The 26,592-nt window shown below is 59.7% G+C and overlaps 1 protein-coding gene across 8 annotated transcripts; it reads left to right on the top strand.

Annotated features, from left to right (window-relative positions):
- The first annotated feature begins 3,263 nt into the window (after window positions 1–3,263).
- Window positions 3,264–22,136, top strand: GGA1 (golgi associated, gamma adaptin ear containing, ARF binding protein 1). 8 transcript variants are annotated; one of them, XM_027595055.2, is made up of 18 exons: window positions 3,351–3,678; window positions 6,553–6,736; window positions 7,395–7,479; window positions 8,684–8,759; window positions 9,685–9,783; window positions 10,819–10,942; window positions 11,347–11,447; window positions 12,121–12,201; window positions 13,218–13,358; window positions 13,442–13,523; window positions 14,594–14,749; window positions 15,443–15,595; window positions 18,333–18,397; window positions 18,850–19,016; window positions 19,470–19,663; window positions 20,506–20,675; window positions 20,921–21,031; window positions 21,122–22,136. In XM_027595055.2, the coding sequence occupies exons 5-18, from the start codon at window positions 9,700–9,702 to the stop codon at window positions 21,230–21,232; spliced, it is 1,740 nt and encodes a 579-aa protein (XP_027450856.1). In that variant the 5' UTR covers window positions 3,351–3,678; window positions 6,553–6,736; window positions 7,395–7,479; window positions 8,684–8,759; window positions 9,685–9,699; the 3' UTR covers window positions 21,233–22,136. The 8 variants fall into 8 exon arrangements, with proteins under 8 accessions (XP_027450857.1, XP_027450855.1, XP_027450854.1 ...); XM_027595056.2 differs by lacking the exons at window positions 3,351–3,678; window positions 6,553–6,736 and adding an exon at window positions 3,264–3,344; XM_027595054.2 differs by lacking the exon at window positions 6,553–6,736 and having other exon boundaries at window positions 3,329–3,678; window positions 14,642–14,749.
- Window positions 22,137–26,592: the final 4,456 nt, after the last annotated feature.

Here is a 26,592-nt window from a genome sequence, read left to right as displayed (position 1 = left end):
CCTCAAAAGGTCAATCTTTTCAATAAGGATAATTTATCGAATGTATGGGGAAATAGGACTGAATTTTAATACTTTATGAGACTTCTCATTTACGTCAATTAATAAATCAGGGCAATAATCTTCCCTATACCACGTGGCCTAGTTCTGATTCGGAAAATAGGAGCCCCCGTCCCTGTCCCTGTACACCTACGTAAGTGGTTGAAGACGTAAGCTGCATGTACGCTCTCATCTTTCTGACACCTGCTTTCACCTCAGCCAGCAGTGGAACATGGAATCATGGTTCCCGGAACCAAGCACACACTTTGGTTGCAGAGACTCAAGCTTGAGCTCAGATTCTGACTCAGGTTTGCTGAATTGGATGACCTCAGGACCTCTGCCCTCGTTAGTCTCTCGGTTTGGACACCCTTCCCACAGCTAGCGCCTTCTCAGCTACAATGTGAATTCATCAGAAAGGTCTGCCTGGCTGCCCCACACTTGGCCTCCACTCCCACGGGGGCCCACTGCAGTGTTTTTATAATGAATTCAGCATATTTTGTTTGCTTTTGTATTTTCTGTCCTTTGAAGGCAAGGAGTTGGGTCTTATGTAGGCTCTTGTGATGGAGGCTGTGTGGCGACACTGGCCAACCACATCCATACATGGGGCCTCAGAATTCTCATCTGTAAAACAAGGAGCATTACACCCAGCTCTGAGGTCTGGGTGAGGATTATGGGACACAATGACACCCATGGTCCTTTTTCCCCCTGCCCCCAGAGGGCAGCCTGGAAAGGAGATGTGAACCAAGATCTGGCTGGGTCACAGGGGCTGGAATTAAGGCCATGTCTCCACTTGTTCGTGGGCCTTCTACAGGCGCCCCCCAACCCCCTCCCCCGGGGAAAGAATTGAGTGCCTTCCTACTTGCCCTCCAAGATCTCTCCCCATTTCCTCTTCCCCACCCCCTTCCCCACCCATCCTCCCCAGCCTTTCCAGGGCTGGAGGGGTTTTCCTGGCAAGGGTCTGAGGCGTTAAGCCCTAGGAGGTCAGTATGGGTTGTCAGTTAATTACAGGTGCTTCAAGGATAGCTCCGCTTTCTTGCCGTCACCCACCCCAGTGTTCCCAAGTCACTCAGAGCAAGACATTTGCAAAAAGTAGAGATGGACACAGCTTTCAAAGGCCAAAGCCCTGAATTTCCTGCTTTCTGTGCTGGTGCCCCTTCCTTTCACCATCCTCAGTATCCTCCTCCAGCACCTTCTCCAGTGACCCCCCCAGTCTGCACCAGGCCCTACCTGCCTGGCCACAGCTCCTGAGTCTCCCTCACCAAGCCCTATTCTCTGGGACTCACTGACACACAGCCTTGAGCCTTCCTAAAGAGCACAGCCTGACTCCCCCCACATACACACATTGCTTTGCAATGTTGGACACATTCCTGCACCCTTCCGTCTATAAAATTTAAGAAATAATGCTTTCTACTCATTCATTTATTCAATGCCTATCTATCAAATACCTACCAGGTACCAGCAACTCTTTTAAGCTTTGGAGGTATGTCAGTGAACCAAACAGATGAAATTCTTTGCTCTCGCAGAGCTTACATTCTGGTGGGGAAGAGTGACCAGAAAACACAATGAAAAAAGAAAATATATAATAAAGATAAGTACTAAGGATTAAAGTTCAGCAGGAAAAGTGGGTAGGGAGCATGTGTTGGGGGGGTTCACTTTGCAGACACATTTCTCTGGATTCTCACAACCATGTTTCAGATGAGAAGCCTGAGATCTAGGTAGGCTAAGTGATTTGCCCAAGGTCATACAGCTTGTAAAGCAGTGAAATCAGAATTTGGACCCAGGTCAAATCTATGCTATCTTTAAAAAGTGACTCCTGACAGCCCCTAAATCAGTGCGGTAAATACGGTTGCCTTTTATTTCTGGGATAAATCATTTCAGTAATAAAAGAAACAGAAAGAGGTCTAAGTACACATTACGTTATGGCTTTTATTGAGGAATGCAATAAACATACATATCACTTTCCTGCATAATTTTAATGGCCTGCGGGGAAGAATTTTAGAAAAGCATCTCAGTCGGCTGAATGGTGAGTTTAGGGGAAAAACTGACCCAGCACAACCCCTTCATCTCCCAGATGAGGTCACTGCGGTTCTGCAAGGTGACTCAAGGTCGTTCACCAAGGCGCTCACCAAGCCAAACCGGCTTCACCAGATTTCCTAGTCTTTGCAGCTTTAACCCTCCCTGGGCCTGGGTGGCTCCAGAGGGCGCTATGGCCTGGTTCCCCGGAGGGCCGCCAGGGGGCGATAGACTGCAACGGACTCAGGTGAGCCGGGGACCGACTCCCCCTGGGCGTGACGTCACCTGGCGATCCCGGGGCCGCCGGTGGGAAAGCCGGAGGAGGGAGACCTTTGGTGGAGGGAGAAACAGCAGGAGAAAAGACACCTTGGCTAGGAAGTCTATCCATTCTGTCCTCCCCGATTGCAGACTAGCCCCCACCAGTACCGTTTCCCCATTGCCGCCTGGACCGCTCTAAAACAAAAGCCTGACTTTGTCGCCACCCATGAAACTCTAATTAACGACACCAACATAGCTCACAGAAAAAAAGCTAAACACAGACCTGCATGATCTTGCCCTGGCCTAATTCCTCCGGGGCCCTATTGATATGCTTTCAATTCTCTAAATGCATCATACTCTTTCTACCCTGCGAGCCCTGAAACGTTTGGTTCCCTCCACCTGAAATATCTTTCCGCACCAGGCTTACCCGGAGAAATCCGTCTGTCTTTCAGCTAAACGTCACCTCTGTGAAACCTCCCCTGACAAGAGCCCCTCCCTCATCCCCCTTACCCCTCAACTCCAGTTTGGAGTCGGGGCAACCTCCTGAGTTGCCACTGCCACATAGGCTTCCCCTACCACATTGTAATAAATATCCGGCCTTGCCTTTCTCCTCCAGTTCTCCTCCAGCACCCATCACAGAGCAAAGCAAACGCAGAGTTCATTAAAAGATCGCAGAACGAACGCAGAGAAAGCACAGAGTTTAGGCTCTGCCCCTTGTGTGACCTCAGACAAACTATCTGGCTCATGGGTTTGTTGTGGGGAGTGAATGCATTCATGCATAAAAAGTGCTTAGAACAACTCCTCAACACTGTAAGCCCTCAACAAACTTTGACTTGTCATGTTCGCCGCGGCCAACGTACGTCATTGCCCTTTTAAGGGACCCTCCCACTTTCTCCTCTAAGCGGAAGTACCCCCTCAGGGTTCAGGATGTGACCTCAGAGCCCCTCAGAAACATGGCTGCGGAGCGTTCTTCCGGAAGCGGTCACGAGCACCTTCGTGACGCACAACGAGTTACAGCGTCCCGTGGGGTTTCCATGGTACAGCTCTCGTCCCCCAGTCCCTCCGCTTTCTCTCCTGCCTGAACGCCGTGGACAAGAAGGCAGGCGCCGGGTCCCGCCCGCGACGTAGACACCACCTGGGGGGAGGAGTTGGGAGAGCAGGTGACGCTCTAGGCGAGCTCGTTCGCGTCTCTATGGTGCCGAGCGCTCCTTTGCGCCTCTCCCTTGCGTCGGGGCGGACGTTGCCCCTTTAATCGGCGGAGGGCGGTGCCGAGGAGGTCCCGCGAGAGCAGCGGGGGGGCGGTGCCGAGGCTGGGGGCCCGTGGCGGGATGGAGCCCGCGATGGAGCCGGAGACTCTGGAGGCGCGAATCAGTGAGTGTCCGGGAGGGGCGCGGGCCGGACCGGAACCGGAACCGGGGGCACGAGGCGGGCCCCTTCCCGGCGGGGGCGGGGTACGCGGCGCCCCCTCCCCACGCTCCGCCTCCGGCCCAGCAGAGGCGGCGCCCCGAGCTGGTCCCTCCGACCCTGGGGTGAAGGAAGAGCCCACCAGCAGTGCGGACCCGCGGTTGGCAGCGGCCACCGCCCGCCCATCTGATCCTTGGGCCGCGACCCTCGGGGAGGAGTGAGCTGCGCCCAGAACCCCCAGGATGGAGACAGTAGTCTCGAAGCCCTTGAGGCCCAGACTTCTCCACTGAGGAGCGGACCCCCCCAAGTCATTCCCTTGGGCCCGGCGGCCCTAGGGCTGCATCTCAGACCCCAGAGGGAGGGACCCTACTCTCCGTGGGCCCCAAATCCTCCACTCTCCGGCCCTGCATGGAGTGATTCCCTCCTATACGTTCCTTGAGCCTGCAGCTCCTCTCAGATTTGCTTGTTTCCTCGCCCAGGAAGGGAGGACTCACTGGCCCATCAGATCCTCCAAGCCACACAGTGAGAAACCCTCAAACCGTACAGGCTTGGGAGGGTCCCATCTGAGACTCCAGAAGTAATGTCAAGTTCTCTATCACTACCCTCAGCTCAGCCCCTCAGATTCTGTACCTCCACCCAAGACTCCTTTCCCAGCCCTTGCTGACGTTCCTCCAAAGGCCCCTGAACGCCTTTCTGTGTGTCCTCAAGCACCGGATCCTACTGCTCAGGCTTCTGAGACCCCACACCCTCCACCTGCCCTCCCTATCCCATATTGCTGATGGAGATCCTTGACTCTCACAACCCCCGCACTGGACTCTCCCTGGGCTAATGACAACTCCCTTCCAAGTCTCTTCTCCCCTTGCTCCACGTCGGTGCCAGGGCTTCAGCGAGCCCTCCGTCTACCTTCAGCTCAGCTCCTTGGCCCCTGGCACACCAGGGAGCTGTGCAGGGGGATTTTCGGTCATGGCCAGCCCTTTTTGAGCCAGTCTTGAGCAGAATTGAACCCTGAGGTTGGTTCCAGAACCACAGCATTTCCAGGCATATTTCAGAGTCAGTCTAGCCAGTGGAGGGGAAGGGCATGGAAAGGAAGCACTAGGTGGCCATCGAGACTGTTCCAGAATGCCACAGGTGTCCAGTTCCCAGCAGCAGCTTGGGAGGATGGGCAGGGCCCTGGCTGACAGAGCTGACAAACTTTTGGACTTGAGCTGAAGGTGATACAAAACACTCTCAGGTTTAGCAATGGTGGGGATTTTCTGAGAGTCCAGAACCGAGAAACAGGGGTCAGGACACCTGGGTTTGGCAGTAAGCTGGACTCTAATAGACTGAGGCTACAACTGTTTTCTCTTTTTCTTCCCCTTTGTGCCTTACCGAAATTATAAGCTCTTCCCTTGGCAGTGGTTTGGAGTTAAAGAGTAGCTTCTGGTAGGTAAATGATGATATTGTCACCACTGTGGAGTGACAGGGTAGAGTCATGCCCTATTGGGAAAGACTTCCCTCTTGCCTTCCCTGGGTGTTCTCCCTTGCTTCCTGCCAGGGAAAGTGCTCCCCCCAGGTAGAGGTAAGAGGCCTGGGGGTTGGGGGCCCAGGCCAGAGAGGTTAGTCAGCCCTCCTTGGACCCAGTGGCTCTCACTCTGAGCCAGATGCAGGGGAGAAAGCTGATGTCTCATGATGCCACTGCTTCTTCCTCACTGGCTTCTGACTCAGGAGCAGATTCTAGAACTAGCTTCTCTGTCCTCTCTCAGACTCATGTGTCTGATACTTGTAAGGGACTTCCCGTTTTAGTGTCCCCCAGCCAGATGTCATTGAGAGGGCAAGACCCAGCCCCATTCTACATTTCTAACTCCAGACTGGTGTTCCCCAGCCTCTGGCCACATTGGGGGACTAGAAGGCAGAGTAGACGGCCACACTTTCCCTGGTTGGGGGGGGGGGAGGCAGCTATTCCTGGGTCTCTGGGCGGTCAGCAGGGGCTTCCTTTCCCTGAAGGATTAGAGGGCCCTACAGGGTTCCTGGAACAGAGATTTGTACCCAGAGAGAAAATGCTTCATTCAGATCTCTGCTCAGCTGCACCTCCTCTGAGAGCTCTCCCAGAGAGAGCAGCAGCCCCCCCCCCCCAAAACACTTTCTGTACGTTCTCCTTGCTTTGATTTTGTTTATGGCACTTCACAACAGCGTACGGTGTTCTGTTTGTTTGTTTATCTGAGTAGTCGGTGTTTCTCTTGCTGGGCTGTGAGCTCCAGGAGGGAAGGGATTTTGTGTTGTTCCCTTCTGTGGCCCCGGCACTTAGAATATTTATTGAGTAAATATGAAAGGAATAAATGGCTGCCAGGCACTGTGATCCCAGAGCTCTGGGTCTTCCACCACAGCATAGAACCCAAGTCGGCAGGCACCATGTGTTGGGTCCTGAGCTGCCTCCTGTCCATGGATCCTTCTCTGTCCCACCTGCTGGGATGTGTTCCCTCCACACCCCCTGCCCAACGTCAGGCTTGGGCAGAACAGGCCAGAATAGAGTGAAACTTAGAGACAGACTTCTGGGAAGTCTGACAACCAGCTCTGGTTGTCGGCATGGCCCCGCCTTGTGTCAAGTGTTTTGTCATCGAAATCAGTCCACATTTCACTCCAACTTTACAAATGGGGAAACAGAGGTTCAGGGAAGTTACGTGAGCTACTTGATTATTTTTTAACCAGCGTTGGATGTCAGGGAGGTGACCATCGGGCCTGGTTTATCACCCCCTCCTGTCGACCTGTGCCCTTTCCTGGCCACTACCCATTCCTGGGTTCCGACTCCCCCAGAACCTACGCCCACTTGCCTGCAGCTGAGCCCTCCTTCGTTCGTTTGCCAAGGGGAAATCGGTGTGTGCCCAAGAGGCTGAGATGCAGTGCAACAGCAGGCTTGGGCCCCCTGATGAAGATCAGAGCTGGGGGCCACACAGGAGAGAGCTGATCCAGCAGTGCCACCCTGGGCAGGAGCCAGGGTTAGGGAAGACTTCGTGGAGGAGGTGATACCTGAGCCGCACTCCTCACTAAGGTCCTTCATGCTCTGCCCTGTGTTCAGTGATCCACATCTCTCCTCATGCACGACCCTCATGCCTTCCGCAGCCTGGATAACTCCTACTTGAGTGTTGCCTCTTCCGGGCAGCCTCCCTGGCCCCAGGCCCAGCTGAGTCCCCTGCTCATGGCCCCTTCGCCTCCCTTTGCCACGTTGTATTGAGAACCTAGCTTCCGTCGGCCCACTTCCCAGCCACACGGCTCCTTAAGAGCAGAACTATGGCTTTTTTTTTTCCTTACCTCTGGATCTGAGTGTGTAAATTCCACGAGAATTATGAGGGACACTTTCAGAAGCAGAATCGGAGGAGGTACAGTCAGGCAGGCAGACAGGCATGCAGCTGCAGAGATGGGAGCCCGAGGGAGTGGGGGAATGACCCCTGAGCACCATCGCTACAAGTAGGGCTATCCAGGGAGAGGCTGCAAGGGAGACAATGTGCAGGAGCTCATCTGTCCATGGATGCAGCTGAAAGATCATCACTCAGGTCTTGAAGCTATTGGGGCAGGAAGTCAAGGGGCGTCTTCTTGTATGCTCAGTCCTACCCCCTATCCCCTACTGATCAACCCTGCTGCTAGAGCAAGGAGTGGGAGAGGCAGGGACCCCTTTCACCAGGCCATGCTGGCCCTCTCTCCTCCTGCAGACAGAGCCACAAATCCCCTGAACAAGGAGCTGAATTGGGCCAGCATCAACGGCTTCTGCGAACAGCTCAACGAGGACTTTGAGGGGTAGGTGGCCTCCTCTTTTGCTCACGTACTCAACAGAATCCACTGTGCACCTGCCGTGCCCACTCCAGACCCTGGCCTCGGGTGGAGACATGAGTGGGTTGAGACTCCGTTTTCATTCTGAATGTGCTCACCAACTAATGATGGCACCACCTACCATAATGTGTGCCACCCTGTAAACTGGGCCTCACTGAACCCATTTTACAGGTGAAGAAGTTGAGGCCCAGGGGACTCAGGGGTTCCCCACAAAGACAATGGTAGACCTGGGCTTGATTAAGCCCAGGCCTGCCTGAGCCCCAGCCAGTGCTTTGTTGGGACATGCTCCCCAGCTGGGAGGAGGCCAGCAGGCCCTTTGCTCAAGGAAGAGCGAGAACCACCTGCGTTGGAATTAGTGCTTATCAAAAATGCACATTTGGGGGGCCTACGTGCAGGCAGGGACTAGAGTGGCAGGGAGCGTGGGGTGGCTTTGCTAGCAGGCTCCCCAGGGGGTGCTCAGGTTTGGGGAGCACAGCCAGGGGGCTTCTGCAGGCCCTCTGCTCTGGGAGGCTGTGCATACAGTGTGATATGCGCAACCCGGAGTCCAGCTGCTGGGCTGCGAGTCCTATTCCTCTGTCAGCTGAGTCAGCTGGGCAAACCTCCGTTTCTTTTGTAAAGTGGGGGCGAGAGTGCTGTCAACTCTGCAGGGCCCCCCTGAAGCCTGGGCAGGAAAAGGCATGTGAAGCGCCTTGTCCATTCTAAGCGCTCCATCCATGTTCAATGTCACGGTCACTGGTGATGGGTCTTTTATGGTCTAGTAGACGGGCTCACTACCTCCACTGTGAAGCTGCTTTGCTTTCTCCCAGCAAAATGTCCTGTGCCCCCTCAAATTCCCAGGGAGCTCCGTGTGCCCGTGCTTCATGATCCATTGTCATGGTGTACTCCCAGACCGGGCCCTTGAAGGCTGTGGCCCCCTCTCCAGCTCACAGTTCTCGGCAAAGCTGGTTGAGGGGCTGAGCTCACGCCTTTTGAAGGTCCCCAGCTCCCGAGTCCTTGCCTGGCCCTGCCCTGTCGGTCTCCGGCCCCATCCGATCAGAAAAGGAGCTGGGCCTTTGCATCTGCCCCACTGAAGCGACCAAGGGCTGCGGTCCCAACAGGGTGGTGTGGCAGCCCTCCCCTGGGATGCCTCGGGCTCCAGCTGTTTGGGATCTGTGCCATTCCTCTCACCCAGGCCTCCACTTGCCACCCGGCTGTTGGCTCACAAGATCCAGTCACCACAGGAGTGGGAGGCGATCCAAGCCCTGACGGTAAGAAACGGAGAGAGGGTGCCATCTGTCCCCCGACCATGTGGATGGCACCCAAGGAGGCCAAGATGGAGGTTTTTTTGGGGGGGGGTCCCATCAGGCTCTTCTTTAGAGGCCAAAGGAGTGGGGCCAGAATGGCCTAGATCAGGAATCTGGGCCAGCCCTGGGGGCCCGTGGCCTCCTGCCCCGGCCCCTGCACAGTTAGGCCTCTTGTGGGGAGGAAGCCCCCTAGGGCCATCTGGCCCAGGGGTTCCCTGCTCCAGCCATGTGTCAGATCTCCAGGAGGCCGGGCACATACTGAATGAGGGCTCCACTGAACCTGAGCTCCTTCAGTATCTGCTCCCAGGAATCTGCATGTTTATAAAGCTCCCAGGAGCAGTGTGGAGCCCGCTCAGCCCATCAGTGGTCTCCCGACCCAGGACGGTGCCGTCCTTCCCATGGGGGCTCGAGTGCTGATGCCGGCCTCAGGCCAGAGCTTTCAAAGCTGTGTCAGCAGAAGACGGGGGGGTGCACTGTCTGGGGCCCCCAGGCACGGGCCACATAGCAGCCCACTGTAGAGCAAGGCTGACCTCGGGTGGTAAACAGTTTTTTTCATAGTTACGTATTTATTTTGATGGGATGGGGTTTTCTCAAGTACACGCCAGTCCTAAGTCCTACGAGTTCACAGATGTGTAGGATAAGGCAAGGTAGACGGTGCCTGTTGAAGTTTATAAAACCATCAAAGAAAGGTCATAGGATTTTGTGGTGCTCAAAGGCGGCCAAGCCAGGGAGGGGCTCCCGGGGGTGGTGATCAGGCTCAGGGGCCTCTTGTCCTCAGGAGTCATTCCCTCCACCCTCTGAATGCCCATCCCTGGGCTTCCGGGCCCCGGCCAAGGTGTGGCGGGAGGCTGTCTCCTCTGACCCCTCTCCCTGGGGTCCCTGCCCCCAGGTGCTGGAAACCTGCATGAAGAGCTGCGGCAAAAGGTTCCATGACGAGGTGGGCAAATTCCGCTTTCTCAACGAGCTCATCAAGGTCGTGTCTCCCAAGGTGGGTGCTCCCAGCCCCAGCTCAGGCCTGCGCTGTCACTGGGGGGTTGGGGAAGGAGGACCCCCTGTGGGAGGCGCCTGACCGCTGTCATCCCGAGAGCTCGCCCTGGGGTTCCTGCATCTCCTGCTCAGCCCCCCGTTAGAAGTCTGAATGGCACAAACACAGAGCCTTTCTCACGGTCCTCAGCAGCGGAGTCCGGGACAGCGGGGGTCCGGGAGGGAGGCTTCCAGGCTACCCGGTGGCTGGCGGCTGTGCAGCTGCCCACGGACGGGGCTGCTCAGGCTTAGTGAGGAGTGACCACAGGGCGTGCACCCAGCACGGCCGCCCTGGCTCTGCTCTCTCCCCGAGGACCTGGCTGCAGCGCCTCACCCGGGGCTCTAGCGGAGGGTCTCCCTGTCCCCACCTCACAAGAGTGGCTTCCTTGAGGCCTTGGACGCTGAGGCCCCACATCTGAGTGGCAGAGCCTGCTCATGGGCCAAGCCCCAGCATTGGCCTCGGGGGGGGTCCCCCCATAGGGCACGCACCTGTTTGAGGCCCCTTGGATGAGAGCCCATTCCTCCTTTGCTCATACCCCCCTCTCTTAACCAGAGCAGCTGAATGTCCCCCCCCCCCCCCCGGCCCCCATTCTCTTCCCGGGAGGCGACTGGTGTGAGAGCCAGTTCCCTCAGCCTAGTTTGCTGCCAAGAGACTGTGAGTGGGACCCGGGTGAGCAGTGCCATGCACACCCGTTCCCTGGCCAGCTCCAAGCCAGGAGGCTCCTCCTTCCCAAGGTCACAGAGTTAAGCCATAGATGAGCTGGTCCCGAGCAGGTGCTGGGCTCCGCGCCTTCCCCGTGTCAGCTCTTCATCCTCGCCATGATGCCACTGCTGTCGTCCCCGCTTAACAGGTGGGGCAGCAGAGCTGGGACCAGACTGCTCGGCAGGCTGAGGTTTCCAAGGGAGTCCTGGGGAGGCAGCCAGCTTGGGGCAGGGGTTGGGGCTGCAGCGAGCGGGGCCGGACGATGGCAACGGCCTGCTCTCCCCTCGGTCTCCGAAGTACCTGGGCTCACGGACATCAGAGAAGGTGAAGAACAAGATCTTGGAGCTCCTCTACAGCTGGACGGTCGGCCTGCCCGAGGAGGTGAAAATTGCAGAGGCCTACCAGATGCTGAAAAAGCAGGGTGAGGCACTAGAGGGTGGGGTGTGAGCTGGGGCTTCTAGCAGCTTCAGGGGCAGCTTCTCGCAGTGAGGTCATGGGGCTGCCCTTTAACTCTTCAAGAACCTGTAGCTAGTGGGGCCTTTTTATGGCTCTGAAGCTAGGTTGGGTGGAAAGAAAGCGAGTGTGGGTCAGACTTCTCAGAGAGTGGCCCCCACAGAGTGGCCTCAAAATACGGGTGCCTAAACTCCACCAACGCAATTCGACGTTGTAGTTCAGGAGCCAGCCCTGGCCCACCAGAGTCAGAGCCAGCATGCTGGAGAAAGACTGTCCTCCACCCTCCATCCCACCCTCGCCTGCCCTCCCTTTCCCATCCCGCCTCCTGGCCCTAGGCCCTGTTGACAGCCTTCCCACCACCATCTGCTCCAGGGATTGTGAAGTCTGACCCCAAGCTTCCAGATGATGCTACCTTTCCTCTTCCTCCTCCACGACCCAAGAATGTGATCTTTGAAGACGAGGAGAAATCCAAGGTGAGGCTCCAGGGATGGGTAGGAGGGGGGTACATGAGGACCTTCAAGGCCCACTTGGTCTGAATTCCAGGCCCTGGCTGCCCTGCCCTGAAGCCGAGGCTCATGCGGGCACAAGTGGGTGACAGGAAAGTTTATCAAGCACTTCTGTGTGCTGAGCACTTCCCATCCCAAGCCCCTGCATGTAGTAGACACGACAGCACGTCTGGTGTCCCTGGGATTTGTCTCAGGGCATTTCATAGGTTGAGCAGGAGTTTGCCTATTTTTGTCTTTGATCCTTTTGATGATAATTTTATTAACTTCGTGTTAAAGAAGGATGTGCTCGTGGGCAAGAGATTAAATACTATAGAGGAGGTAAGGTAAAAAGTACGTGTCTACCTAGTCCCAGCCCCAGAGGGAAAGCACTGTTGAGTTCCTGGTACATCGTTCCAGAAAGATTCTCTGGCGATAGTAGCATAATATTCTGTACCATTTATCAGAGACTTCTCTGGGGATCATTCACGTGCCGTGTTTCAGTGCCCCCCACCCCCCGCCGCACCATTAGGTGTCAGTAGATGCTCACCATTTCACGGACAGCTTAATAAGTACCCCACGTCCTACAGCAAGAAAATGGGGAGCCAAGATACGACCCCAGACCCAGTACTGATGTCAGAGTCATGCCCCTCTGTCCCTGCAGATGCTGGCCCGCTTGCTGAAGAGTTCCCACCCCGAGGACCTCCGAGCAGCCAACAAACTCATCAAGGAGATGGTGCAGGAGGTGACTGCCAAGCCCACAGCTCAGGGAGGAGGCAGAGGGGGGATTTGAGCTGGGCCACCCCGGGTCGGGGGGTGGGTGCGTACGAGGAGCCCTGCAGTGGCCAAGTGAAGGGCTGTCATGGCCAAGAAAGAGCTGACTGGGGGACCTTAGTGGGCAGAGCCAGGACCTGTGTGTAGGGAAGAATTTCCTAGCAGCCAAGCTAACCTGCTGTAGTTGGACTTCTGTGAGGCTGACGACCTTTTCCACAAGAGGTAGAAGTAAATGATGCCTCGCTATATGGTTCTATAGGTATATTTATCACAAGAGAAGCGTACGTGTTTAACTTCTAAGCAGGTATACAGATGCCTTGGGTGCACACTGAAACTTTTATATCGATGAGGGCAGGCCATCAAAGCTTACAGTCTGGAGACCTTCAGGGCAGGAGTCCCAGGGTGTCTTGCAAGGGCAAGCTCTGTGCCCTGACGGTGCAGAGGAAGGCCGGGTGGCCCCCTCTCAAGGAGGGTGACTGTCAGATGGCACAGCACAAGCCCACGTTCTGTCCCGTGAGGGGGGAACACGCGTAGTAAGCACAGTGGGCGTGGGATGGGAGGGTCGCTGTCCTAGTTTCTGGTTGTACTGGGTGACCATGAAGGCCCCCTTTCACTCTCAAGGCACCTCCTTTCAAGGGACAAACACAAGGAGGGCAAGGGTCGTGTAGAACCACAGCTGTAGGTCTGTGGCCCTCGTCCTCCAGAAGCACCCGGCCCAGATTCCTGAGCCATCTTGGAGGTTGTGTCTGAGGGCCCCGCAGGTTCTGACAGGCTCGTGCGGAGGCCTGGGACCAGGGGCCGTCAGCAGGAAGAAAGGAAGTGAGCACAGGGTTGGCAGAGGGCTTCTTGGACTAGAATGCCCTGTCCTGGGCACGAGCCCCACGTAGCAGGATCACACCACGCCAGTGGAAACTCTGGAGTGCTGTGGACGGTGCCTGGCTCGGAGCAGGGGTGACCTGGGCTCCCCTGGGGCGGCCGCCTCCCTAGGACCAGAAGCGGATGGAGAAGATCTCAAAGCGGGTGAGTGCCATTGAGGAGGTGAACAACAACGTGAAGCTGCTGACAGAGATGGTGATGAGCCACAGCCAGGGCGGAGCCTCAGCTGGCAGCAGCGAGGACCTCATGAAGGTGTGCCTGCCTCTTCTGCCCAGCCCCCACCCTCTCCTGGCCCCTGCCAGCCTGACCCCTGCCCCCCACCCTACTGCCCCCAGGAGCTGTACCAGCGCTGTGAGCGGATGCGGCCGACGCTCTTCCGACTGGCCAGTGACACGGAGGACAATGATGAGGCCCTAGGTGAGCCCCTGGCAGTCAGTCCTGTCTCTCCGCCTCCTTCCCCCTCTCCACTCCCCACTCTGCTACCAGGCCTTGCTAAAGTATCTGCAGTTGGCAGGAGCTGCCACCAGGGGGCCCCCTTCCCCAGCACCGACCTTGGGTTCGTGCACATCCAGGAGGAGGTAGAGAGCAGGCGCTGGTGTGGTTAGGAGATCCCAAGGGCCAAGTCCCTACTCTGGCATTTCATGTACTGCCCCCGAGCTGAACAAGCTGAAGGGACTGGCCCAGGTCACCGAGCCTAACAGTGGCAGAGCCCGGGTAGGCCAGGGGCTCTGTCCAGACACTGCCTCCCTGGTAAGGGCTAGAAACTAAGGACAAATCCCACAGGCCTGAGCAGTTCCAGAGCTGGGCCTTGTGACTCCTGCCAGGGCCATGTATCAGGTTCTCGTCCTTATGCTCTGCCACTGTGTCAGCCAGTCTCTGGGGCAGCAGTCCGGGGACCATCTCAGCCCCTGACTCAGCGGAAGCTCATTGAGGGCCTCCTCCCGTGCCAAGTACCTGGTCCCTGCCCAAGGGACTTGCTTCCCGGACCCCTCTAAGCCCCGGCTCCTGAGGGGATAATCTTGGTAAGGGCCTAGTTTGTGCCAGGCGCTACTCTAGTCCCTGGGGACATGGTGTGCTTAAAATCGACCAAAGCCACATCCTCAGCAGAGCATGCAGCCTAAGGAGAGGGGGCAGACAAGAAACCAAGGCCGTGAGCAGTTAAGTTTCTCAGGTGGTTGCCAATGACACGGAGACCAGCAAGCAGGGAGGGGACTAGGTGGTGGGGTGAGCAAAGGCCTTCTGAGGGGACTTAGGGTGAAGATCTGAAGGCAGGCAGGCAGGAAGTCACACAAATGCGGGGGGCATCCAGACAGCAGAGCCGGTGCGGAGGCCTGGAGGCCAGAACGTGCCACCGTGTCAGGGCGGTGGGGACATGGGACAAGGGGAGGTGGCAGAGGACCCGAGTGAGTAGAGCAGTTGGGATGCCCCTGGCCCCACCCCCTCACACGACGGTTGGGATGGACGCAGGGTGCTCCTCTCCCCCCCAGAGCCCCCATCTTCCTTCAGCCTGGTCTCTCCCCTCCTGCCTGTTCCAGCCGAGATCCTGCAGGCCAACGACAACCTCACCCAGGTGATCAACCTGTACAAACAGCTGGTGAGGGGTGAGGAGGTCAACGGCGATGCCGCAGCCGGCTCCGTCCCTGGTGAGCAGGTGGCACGGGGGGCCGGGCAGGGCCTAGTGGGCTGGAGCAGCACAGAGTCCGGGGTGGGGGCTGTGACTGCCAGGGTGACCTTGCCCCCGTAAAACGGGGAAGGCCCCTAGGGAGACAGCTGCAGGGAAAGTGTGTGCCAGGGAGGGGAGGGAGCCAGGGTTTGGCAAGGACAGGCAGAAGAAGGAAGGCCTTTCTTTCATTTACTGAATCTGGCACCTGTTGTGCGGGGCTGGATGGCACCCTCCGGGCTTAGTCTCCTTATCACAAGGTGGGAGGGAGGGTTTGACATGTAAACATTGCAGTCTCGGCTCCATCAGGGTGAAGGGACTGCCGTGGGGGCCCACGGAGGTTAGAATAGGCCTGTTGGGGGGTGGGGTGCAGGGTTGGGCACTGCACAGAAGCAGCAGAGTTTAAGCAAGACCTCAAAGGATGGGAGGCAGTTGGCCAAGTAGAGAGAAGGAGGAAGTAGGTTCTGGACAGAAGGAACACCGTGGGCTAGACAAAGGGCCTCGTGGCAGATTTGGGGGCCAAGGCAGTGTGGCCAAGGGGAGGGGGAAGGAAGCAAGAGGGCTGTGAGGGGTAGGGGGGGACAGCTTGCTGCCCCCCCCACACCAGGCGCCTTGGCCTCCGAAAGCCTGACTGTCCTCCACCCAGGGCGTGCCCGACTCTCCTTTCCCCCTCCAGGGAGCACCTCAGCCCTGCTGGACCTCTCCGGCCTGGATCTCCCTCCTGCGGGCACCACCTACCCAGCCGTGCCCACCTGCCCTGCTGACCTGGCCAGCCCCGAGCAGCCTAGCACCTCAGTTTCCCTGCTTGATGACGAGCTCATGTCTCTGGGTGAGGAGGGGGCCGGGCCCAGAGGAGGGCAGGGTGGCTGCAGGTGGAGGTGAGGCCTCTGGCTTCCTGTGAGGCCTCTGGAGGATGGGGTAGGTGTTAGGCCCATTTCACAACTGAGGAGGCTGAGGCTCAGGGAGGTTACAGAGTTCGTACAAGCTCTTACAGTCAATGGATCGAGGCTGGCCAGCCTCTAAACCCACCTCTGGTAAGCCCACCACACCCAGGCTCCAGTGGCCTGAGGGAAACCAGCGGGACTTCCCTGCAGCAGGTTAGAGCCGAGAGTGGGGAGCAGGCCCTCAGCAGCCGCGGTTTCCCCACCCGCTGAGGCCCCGCGGCGGCCGCCGCTCCAAGCACCCCATGCCCCAGGCTGGTCCCGGACCACAGGCCGGGGGAGCCACGGGGAACCAGATGCACGCCCGGGGAAGACGCAGGGGCGCCCGGCCAGCCGGGCAGGTGTCAGGAGTCCAGCTTTCGGGCAGCAGATGGGGCGTCTGAGGGCTCAGAAGCGGGACACCATGGTGACAGCCTCCTCGTCTCAGTCCTCGAGTTATTAGAGAGAGAGCTTGAGCTCTGTCAAAAGAACCTGGAAGGTTTTGTTGGGGAACTGACTTGGAAGGCAGGAGTCAGACTGTGTTCTCTTGAGCCAAATCTGAGGTAAAAAGCCAACCTGATGGACCGAAAGAAGCACTCGGGTGCCGGGGTCCCAGGCAGGTGGCTTTCCTAACCACTGCTGTCGCATCACAGACCGCCGTCCACCCACCACAGGAGCGGGTGCCACCAATGTCCCCGCTTTACAGATGCGGGAGCAAGGCTTAGGAAGGTGGGGTGACTTGCCCAAGTAGGGGCGCGCAGGTTAGGACGAGGCACTCTGAGCCTGAGGCCTCTCTCCTAGCCTCTCTGCCGCTCTGACTCAGCTCATCGGCCAGGAAAGGGACATGAGGACTTGAAATGGGGCATGAGGGATGGGGGGACAGTGGACCAGCAGCGGGCACCTGACCTAAGAGGGTCTGACCACAGGGTGTCCGTGGGCCTGCTTCTCCTTCCCACCCACCTGCCCCCTTTCCATTCCGAGCTAGGGGTGCCTCAGGGCAAGGGAGTCCTGACCCCGTTTTACAGCGAGGCAAAGGATGGCCAGGGACAAAGCGCCCCCAGGCTCTTCTGGCCCCGCAGAGCCGGCCCCCAGCGGCAGCTGCCTGACCAGGCAGTTGGTGTGTGTGGCCCCGGCCCCCGGCGAGTGGCGGGGGCAAAACCACCTCCTCATGAGAAGCAAGGTGTGCTTGGTACTTCCTGTCCCTGAGCTGCTGCAGCAGAGCCCTGAGCCTCCAGCTTCCGTTGGTTTCTACTCAAAGGCAAAGAAAATGTGGGAACAGGAACCAGAAGTGCCAGGGCAGCACCCGGCCAGCTTGGGGGATAGAGGAAGCCTTGGGACCACAGCGGGGGCTTGTCCTAAACGGTTCTTCGCGGCAGGAAGGGTGAAGGGTGGGGGCAGGGCAAGCAGCACAGACTTCCCGTCCGCCAAGGAGGGTGTCCTGGCACTGTTCAGGCACTTCCTGTGATGGGCTAATTTGTCACAGTCCCCTCACACAGACGCTGCTGTTGGCTCGGTTTTACAGATGAGGCGCAGGGAGGTTGTCACCAGCCCAAGGTCACACAGCCAAGTGGCAGGGCTGTGTTCAAACTCCAGCGATGAGGCCATGCTCCATCCAGGCCCAGATGCTGCCCCTTGCGGGCTACGTGGCCTGGGGCAGGTTCCCTAACCCCTCTTGGCATCCGTTTCCTCAGCCCTGAATGAGGGATGACACCCCTACACCTGCCTTCCATGGCTGTTTGAGGATTCAGTGAGCCCTGTGTCTGAGGAGCCTGACACATTGGGGAGCGCGTAGGAAACCTTGGCAGCCACCCCGGTGTCGTCCCTGCTCTCGGGGCGGTGTGCCCAGGGGAGGAGACCCGGCAGTCCGAGCTGCCTGCACCTTGCCCTTGCCCACCAGAGCTTCAGGCTGCAGCTCACTCTTTCAGGATTTGCTAGAAACGGGATAACTTGTCTTCTCTAGGTAAAGCCTGTGGTGAAGTTGGCCTCGAGGGCGCTTCAGGGTGGGCAGAGGTCAGACTGGTTGGTGACCTACAGCCTTCCACTCCTCAGCAGGCCAACGGGCAGAGCAATGCAGAGGGCCCCCGGCTCTCCTTGGCCCCAGCCAGCCCGCCCTGTGGGCACAGGCCAGGGCAGAGAGGGCCTTCAGAGTCTGCCCCAGCTCCCTCCGGCCACAGTGCATGTGGGGACACCGCAGCCCAGCCAGGGGCTGCTCGGAGGCTGGGGCACCTCCTGCCCCTGGACGTTCAGAGGCCATGGGGGGTGGGGGGGGTGCAGAATGCTGCCCCCTCTCCGTGGATGCTCACCTGGTGTCTTCCACTGCGTCGTCCCTCCCCACCACCCCTGGGCTGCCAGCTGCCAGCCGTCTGTGAAGACAAAAGTCCTGATGTCCCGTGGTTGAGGTGGCTTCGGAGTGGCAGGAAAAAAAGCTTGAGTGGGTGCAGGGAATGGGCCTTAGGATCTTTGGTTTCTGCTTCTGCTCTGCTGCCGGTTCCAAAAATGGGTTTTCCCATTTGAGCTAAGCCTCTTGGGGGGACACGGGGAGGGCAGGAGCCAGTGACCCCCAGGCCAGCACTCAGCCCCCCCCCCCAGCTCCCATGCTTCTGTTCAGGAATCCGGCTCCTTCACCTCTGTCTCGCTTCCTCTCAGGCCTAAGTGACCCCACACCCCCTCCAGGCCCAAGCTTGGACGGTGCTGGATGGAACAGCTTCCAGGTAGGAGGGCCAGGAACCAGCCCAACCCCTTCCAGGGGTAGGGTGGCTGGGCCAGACAGCCTGCCGGGGGGGCAGTGAGGTGGGAGGACCATGCGACAGCGGCCCTAGGCCTGAGGCACCCATCCCCCCAGGTGGGGGAGGGCAGGCATTCTCTCCTCACCTCCACATGCTCTCCCTTTGTCTCAGCGTTGGGTTGGGACGGAGTCCCCCATTCTTTTTCTCTTGGGGTGACTTTAAGGTCCCTGGAATGTGATGGTTTTTTGAGTAGAACCCCAGACCAGACCGGCCCACGAGAGGGGTGCGGGCCAGCAGGAATGTTGTCCCCTTCTGTGCTACTGCTTCCCCAGGTGTCACTTACAAGGAGGGGAAGGGCCCTCAGAGCAGCACCCAGTGACTCTGCTCCTGCTCCAGCACAGCCCTGCCCATCTGCTTGCTTTGTGTATGCCCAACAGTCCTCTGATGGCGCGGAACCCCCAGCCCCGCCTCGGGTCCCCGACACGGACAGCCAGGCCTCCGTGCAGACGTCCCTGCCAGCGAGCAGTGGTCTGGATGACCTGGACCTCCTGGGGAAGACCCTCCTGCAGCAGTCACTGCCCCCGGAGTCCCAACAAGTGCGGTGGTGAGGGCTCCGCCCGGGCTGACGTGGGGTGGCAGTCGCGCCCACCCCGCCCCCTCCCCCACCCAGCCCCACGGGCAGCAGTTTCTGGGCTCTCCCAGGCCCCACAGGGAGAGACCCGGGGCCCGTGTGCTCCTGTGAGCAGCGGCTGCTAGAGGACCGCCGCGGGCCAAGCTCTGTGCTGGGCTGGAGGGAGGCAGCAGTGCCCAAGGCAGGGGCAGGGCCCGTCCCGTGGAGCACAGAGGTTCTGAGAGAAGGGAGAGCTGTGCCCTACAGGGCAGGGGTGGCGGGCGGGGGATCAAGAGCTGCCTGTGCCAAGGTGAGGAGACCAAGGCCGGAGAGACAGGGAGGCGTCTGAGCTGGCCATTAGGGACAGCCAGGAAGCCCGGCCTTTCCTGTGCCCCTGATCTCTCGGCCCCCGAAGATTCACCCCCCAATGCCACGTCCCCCAACAAGGGAGAAGCAGCAGCCGGCCCCCCGGCTCACACTTCGGGACCTGCAGAATAAAAGTAACTGCAGCTCGCCCAGCTCCGGGGCCACTGGCCTCCTCCACGCCGCGTCCCCCGAGCGCCCCGGGCCTCTGCAGCAGCCCACGGCGACTGAGCTCTCGCTGGCCAGCATCACTGTGCCCCTGGAGTCCATCAAACCCAGTGAGTGGGCCGGGGGTGCCGGCGGGTACGGGCTGGGCCGGGACCCCCTCGCTGTCCCGTTTGGAGCTCTGATCCGGGAGGGAGCTCTGGGCAAGGCTCTTGCCCTTCCTGGGACCCTGCTTTCTCATCTGTCCCAGAGTGAGGGCAGAGAGCTCCAGAGTCCAGGCTTCCGCAGGCAAGAGGACTTCTTACGCTGGCCGCTGGGTGCGCCCTCCCCAGAAAGGCAGGGCCAGGACAGAGAGGTTCGGGGTCTCTCCGAGATCGTGAAACCAAACCAGGATCAAGATGTAGGTCCAAGCTTGAGCTGCTCCTGCCCAGGAGCAATAGGGGGGCCACTCCTGGCCCAGGCCGTGAGGAGACCAATGAAGACGGGCAGGTCTTCTCGGCCTTGTCCATCTCGTGACCGCATTGTGACCGAGGGCATCACCCCCAGTGTCCCCAAGAAGTAGGTAGTGGTGCCCCTCTCAGCAGCAGGGAGGACCCTGAATGGCAGAGTGACTGTACCGGGGTCGCACGGTGAGAGCATGACCCCAGCTTACCCCTCAGCCTTCAGCATTCCAGCAAGCAGTACTGGGGGAACCCCACCTGTGACCCTGTCTGGGGTGGGTGTCCTGCCGCCACCAACACAGTAGAAGTGTGCCTGCCCCGTCTGGGTGCCAGTCTGCACCCCCGGCCGCCCTGCTGCCCAGGGTCAAGGCGAGGACCGGAGTTTGTGGACTCGTCCGCTCCTTGCCAGCAGCGTGGCGAGTGCCTGATGGGAGCCAGGTTGGGGAGCGGGTGGGACTCGCTTGGGCTCAGGCCTGGCACCACCCGTTGGCCTCTCCCCCCCCCTCCCCCGCCAGGCAGCATCTTGCCGGTGACGGTGTATGACCAGCATGGCTTCCGGGTCCTCTTCCACTTTGCCCGGGACCCGCTGCCCGGGCGCTCCGACGTGCTGGTGGTGGTGGTGTCCATGCTGAGCACTGCCCCCCAGCCCATTCGCAACATCGTTTTCCAGTCGGCTGTGCCCAAGGTGACGCGTGCATGCCTCCCTCCTTTGGAGGAAGGGTAACTTGGGGCTGGAGGGGAACCAGCTGGCCGGGGGTGGGGGGGGCAGGGGGCAGGGTCCCTCTGGGGATTAGGGGTTAGAAAGGAGCCAAAGGACAGAGCCCCCGGGCCCCCGGGGGAGGAGCTGACAGGCGGACTGGGCCTGGTCCCTCAGAGGATAGGGCCAGGAAGCCAGGGCTAGCCGGCCCCGTCCCACCCTACTGCCTGCAGGTCATGAAAGTGAAGCTGCAGCCACCCTCAGGCACAGAGCTGCCGGCGTTTAACCCCATCGTCCACCCCTCAGCCATCACCCAGGTCCTGCTCCTCGCCAACCCCCAGAAGGTGAGGGGCCCGGCTGTGCCAGCGCACCGCCGTGGGGTGGGGGCGGCCTCGTGTCTCCCTCTCACTCCGCCTTCACTGTCTCCGCCCCAGGAGAAGGTTCGGCTCCGCTACAAGCTTCTCTTCACCATGGGCGACCAGACCTACAACGAGATGGGAGATGTGGACCGGTTCCCCCCCCCCGAGACCTGGGGGAGCCTCTAGAACAGGGAGGGGCTGGGCAGAGGAGGGGCCACAGGACTGGGCACCGTCTAGCCTGGGTGGGGGGCTGTGGTGGCCTAGGGGCACCCTTTGGTCCCGTGGCAATGTCCCCCGGGCCTGGTGCTTCTCCCCGCACCCCTGCAGCCCCCTCCTTCCTTGCCCCCTCCCCTGCGGAGCTGAACCCAGCAGGAGGCCGGGCCTGGGTTTGCACTGCTGGGGACCTTCGCCACAGCGGGGAGCCTATAGCCGGGAACAGCTGCGTGGCCCTGGAAGGACTTGGGGTCATGGGGGAGAAGCATGGCTGTCGGGCAGGGGCCATGACCTCAGGCCCAGCCCTGACCCCAGCCTGGAGTGGGGTCATCCCCACCTGTCTCTTATGCCTTATGGGAAGGCCCAGCCATAACTCGGGGGGCTATGCTGGTGCGGGAACCAGCTCAGGCCTCCTCCATAGGAACCGGGTGACTGGGGGGGGGGGGGGTGACGTGTACACCCCCAGCTCTTTGCACTCTCTGGTGTGTGGTTTGACTCTGCTTTTCCTTCTCAGTGGCCCTGTGGTCACCATCTCAGGAGGCCCAGTTGGGGGAGCCCCACCTGTCCCCCACTCCTTGTGGGGGTTTCACTCCACCCGCCTGCCCCCTTTGCCGTCAGGCCTCCTGAGGGGCTGTGGGGGCTGTGACTGCTGGCCCGGAGGTCGTGGCAGACCTGGGTGCCCCGGCTGGGGGCTCCGGGGCCCCTGGCCAAGGGAGGTCCTGCACTGGAGTTCTCAGCCTCTGCCGGAGCCTCCTGTGGGCGGCTCACCTCTGCCCATCCGTCTGTCTGTGGGCCGAGTGGGGTCAGTGTGTGAGTGAGAGCAGGAGTATTTATGGAAATAAAACGTCCTTTTTCCTGGACCAGCTGCCCTCCGGGCCCTTCTGAGGTGGAGGGAGATGGGGGTCCAGGAGCGGGAGGGCCATGGGGCTGCCCCGCAGGCCTCTCTAGCTGCGTCTTTGGAGATCCAGCCACGGTTCCCCTCCCCATCACCCCTGAGCCTTTCACCGGAAGAGGCCCTGCTTGGGGGCCTGTGGCGGTGCTGAGTCACCAGAGAGGGCCCAGGGCTGTGGCAGGCCCAGAGCCGTCCCAGCTGGAAGTGAGTGGCCACTCAGGCCTGCCAGGAGCCCCAGCTGCTGCAGACGCTGAGTGGGAGGCCCCCTGGTTGCTCACAACTTCCTCCTGCTGCTCTCAGCCCTCCAAACACAACCGCGGGGCCGCACCAGAGGGCCCTGCCTCGCCTTCTCTTCTCGCCTTTCCCCAGAGGCTGCTCCCAGGAAGCAGGGTGTTAATTGCAGCTTGTTTCTAGAGAGGCCCAGGGATGCTGTACTGGGCCCCCTGCCAGTCCCAGCTGCGGCTCACTTACCCCTGGTGTTACCAGAGTTCTCTCTTCCCTGGGAGGCTCCGGTCCAGTCCCCAGGGAATGGGGTCCAGTCCCCAGGGAATGGCGCAGCCTCTCAGCTGAGAGAACGAGCCAGTGCAGAGCCGGGCAAGGGGCAGTTCGTGCAGGGGATTGCTCAGTGGTGTGGAGCCAGCCCTACGTGCTGCTCTGCAGGCAAGGGTTCCCCTTGAGATAAGCCTGGGCAAGGCTGCCTGCCATTTCTCCCCCCTAGCAGATGATGGGGAGTCCTGTATTTAACAAACCAGTTTCATTCTGTCTAACCTAGTGTTTCCCAGGCTGGACGCCTTCCCAGAGCCCAGCATGCTCACTCCCCAGCCTGGGCACTCTTTTCCATCCAGCAGGTGAGGGCTGCCTCTCTCTGCCAGGTCTCACTAGTTGCACTCATGAGAGCTTCACGTCAGTGCAGGAACCCCCCACCCCACCCCAGACACAGCCCTCCTGCAGTCGGGCTTCCAGACGCCCTGGCCCCCGCGCACCCCCAGCCCCTGCCCAGCCACGTGGCCGGTTCCTGTTCCCTTCCCCACTGGGCCAGACTCTGCGTGGACACTTGGGATGCCCCTGAAAGTCTGCAGAAGGAAGGTTCTAAATGAGATGAGGCCCCGCTCGCAGTGCCACTGCCCCGGGGTCCCGGGAGCACCGTCTGCAGTAGGATCTTGCGCATCTGTGCAAGGGCTGCAGGGTGGGGTGCAAGCGTGTGCAGCTTTGGGCGGGGAGTCTCTGTCTGCTCCTGGCGGGGTCCCTGGCGCACTGTGTGACTTTGAGCGAGGTGCTGCCTTCTCTGGCCTTTGGGTTCCTTTCTGATAGTGGGGCGGGACCCAGGGAGCTGTAAGGCCCCCTCTGAGGCCTGAACAGTCCTTGAACGAACTGGTTCCCCAAGGTGTTGGCTTGGAGTGACCCAGCCTTGACAGGGACGGGGATATCCCTGTCATCTTCACGACCTCCCACCTTCCCTTTTTCCTAGTCAATCCGGCCAACAGTCTGCTGTCCCGCGGGTCCCCCTGAGCAGCCCCCATGGGAGGCAGGGCCCCACGGTCAGCTCAGAGGCTGGCATGGAACCCGTGAGCCAGGAGCCCAGCATGTCACTGGGACAGCGGGAAGGGAGGCGGACCTGTGGGGCCTGCCATGGAATCCCGCATCTGCCTGAGGGGCTGGGGCTGGGGTGATGATGATATGATGGGAGGTGACCCTCAGCCTCCACTCCCGGGAGGAGTCTTTACCCAAATAATGCGTGTGCGTGTGTCAGTTCAGCCAGAGGTCTGGAGCACTGAGCTGCGCACAGGAGACCCAGAGGCTGTGGAGCCCTCGGGCTGGAGCAGGGAAGGCGCGTTCTCTCTCTCAAAGGGTGACTCCCGCGCCCCCCCCCCCCCCAGCCCAGGAGCCCTGGGACTTCCCAGACCCTGAAGCCACACTTCCACTTCTATTCATGCGGCTGGAGGCAGCAGCTCGTTTGGGTTTCTTTTTTGGCAACCGCAGCACACTGCTCATCTGTTTGTGGCCGCCACCAGCAACAGAAGGGCTGCCACCCGCCCGAGAGCCTATCCGCGCCCCGTCCTGCTGGCCCTGCCCCCAGTCACTGCCCAGGCGGAGAACACAGGAGCCCGCCTGCTGCTCACACCTTCTCCCTTGGTCCTCAGAACTGCCTGTGGCCATGAGAAATGGAGGCTCGGAGCCTGTGAAGTGCCTGAGGGCACAGGTCAGGGCCAGGCCAACCAGCAGTCCTGCCAGGTGTCCCTCTGGCGGCACGTGTGTTCATACACCGCCCCCCCCCCCCCCCCCGCCCAGTCTCCCAAGCCCTCCGTGTGCCGCTGTTCTCTGGAGCCAGGGTTAAGGGCATGGGCTCTCCGGGGCTGTCCTCAGGCCTCGGCCGCTCCCAGGGTTTCCTTATGGGAAAGTCCTTCTGGCTTGAGGAGGAGGCAGGCAAGTTCTCAGAGCCCCAGAAATCACACCGCATGCCTGGCTGCTCTGGACAGCAGCCTCCACTCAGAGCCGGGCAGTGATAGGACCACAAACCAGCGACTCGCCCAGGCAGCTACCATGCAACCTTCTTGCTCAGTCCTGTGGCCCCACAGCTGACCCCTGCTCCCACCGCCTCCGCGCCAGCCACTGGCCTCCCTGTGCTCATCCTGCTTGAGCTTCACCCACTGGCACTTCCCAGACTGTCCCGGGTTTGCTCCCCGGAGGCACCACGGGGATGAAGGAGGGGGCAGCTGTTCTGGAGCCTCCAGGCAGCACCATCTGACACCGCAGGAGAGCTCGTGGGGGCTTGGGAGCCTGTCAGGTCTGCCTTCTAACCTGGCCTCTACCACTTAACCAGCGAGGGGCCTGGTGCCTGGAGCCTTGGTCTAGTCACCTGTAAAACGGGGATAATGATGCCAACCTCACTGGCGGGGGGGGGGGGGGGGCTGCTAAAGTAGGTGACAAAGCGGGCTAGTGTCCCAAGAAGGCAGCAGGACACGTGGAGGGGGCAACTAGGCAGGAATAGGGGCAAGGGTCTTTTCATGCCAGACGGTGCAGGCTGGATAAGCAGAAGTAGGGCCTGTTCTAAGCATTTTACGTAGGAACTCGTTTAGTCCTCAAAGCAACCTGTTGGGACCTGCCCTCATTCTTCTCATTTTACCCAGGACACTGAGACTCAGACAGGTGAACTCCCTGACCCAAGGTCACCCGGCTAGTTAGTGGCTGAGCCCAGCTGGCCAGCTTCAGCCACACACACTCAAGCTCTGTTCTGGCTATCTCTGGGTTGGAAATAAGTGTCCATTGATGCAAAGTCTTCACTTGCATTCAAGTCAGCCCTGTCTCTTGAGCTCCTGTGACCATGGCACATCGCTAGACCATGCAGGGTTCAGCCCGGGCGGAGGAGAGCCAGCCAAGTCAATGAGCCCTCCCAATGCAGTGTGGAAAGGTCTTGTGATCGGAGATGGTGTTGGCCGGTGACCTCTGAAGTCCCCCTCCTGCAACTGCAGTTCTAAAACTGCGATCTCAACATTCCCTGATAAAACCTCAGAGTCCAAAAGTCTCTGATTACAACATCCTTCGAAGGAAGGGCCTATGATCCAACCTTTGGGGCTTCCAACCCTTTATGATTCAGCATCCAAGTGTGCTCAAGCTTAAACGTACCCTAAAACATACCCCTCACCCAAGCCAAGAGGCACAGCAGCCTCACCCAGGCCAGACAGAGAAGAGCTCTTGGGTCAGACTGGAGGGGAGCCTGGGTAAGAGGCCCAGAGTTCCACTGGGCTGATGAGATGGTCCCAGTGGTTTCCAGCTGCCGCTGCTATGGCCCAGGCATCCTGACCCCTCTGAGCTGGGGCTCAGGCCTCCTGGGCAAGCCTAGGGGGGACAAAGGTAGAAGCCAGACCTTGCCCTCAGGGACCTTCAGAGCAGCTGGGGAAGTGGACAAGCCCAGGCCCAGTGTGTTCCAGGCTGGAGGCAGGGCTGAAACAGGGTGGGGACACCATGTAACCCAGAGACTTCCCAGACGGCAAGGCAGTGGCACCTGGTGTCAAGCTGCTGGCTTAGGGCTCTTCGGCTTCCTAGTTGTGCACACAGTAGGCTGTGCCCATTGCAGAGATGGGGGAAACTTGAGCCACCATGATGTTCTGGGATCTGGCCAGTGAGGAAGGGGCAAAGGCCAGGACTAGCACCCAGACCTTGCAAACCCCAGCCCCATGTTTTAAGAAGCCAGGTCTATACTGGACTCTGATTTCTCCCTCCATCAAGGCATTCCTCAAGCCCTGCCCTTTTTCTAGAATCCCCTCCAGGGGCCTTCCCGGTTGGGAAAAGGGAGGTGGGCTAGGGAACCTTGTCTGGGGTCTCCTTATGCCAGCTTGAGCCTTCAATCCAGGGGATTCCACGCTCAGGTGGCCTCCCAGCTGGGAGGCTCTGACTCAGCAGCCCCAGCTAGAGGGTTCCCTTCTCAGGCCCTCCGCACTTC

Source organism: Zalophus californianus, chromosome 9 (assembly GCF_009762305.2).
Source record: "Zalophus californianus isolate mZalCal1 chromosome 9, mZalCal1.pri.v2, whole genome shotgun sequence".
NCBI classification, from domain to species: Eukaryota; Metazoa; Chordata; class Mammalia; order Carnivora; family Otariidae; genus Zalophus; species Zalophus californianus.
This window is presented reverse-complemented; position numbering and strand designations above follow the sequence as displayed.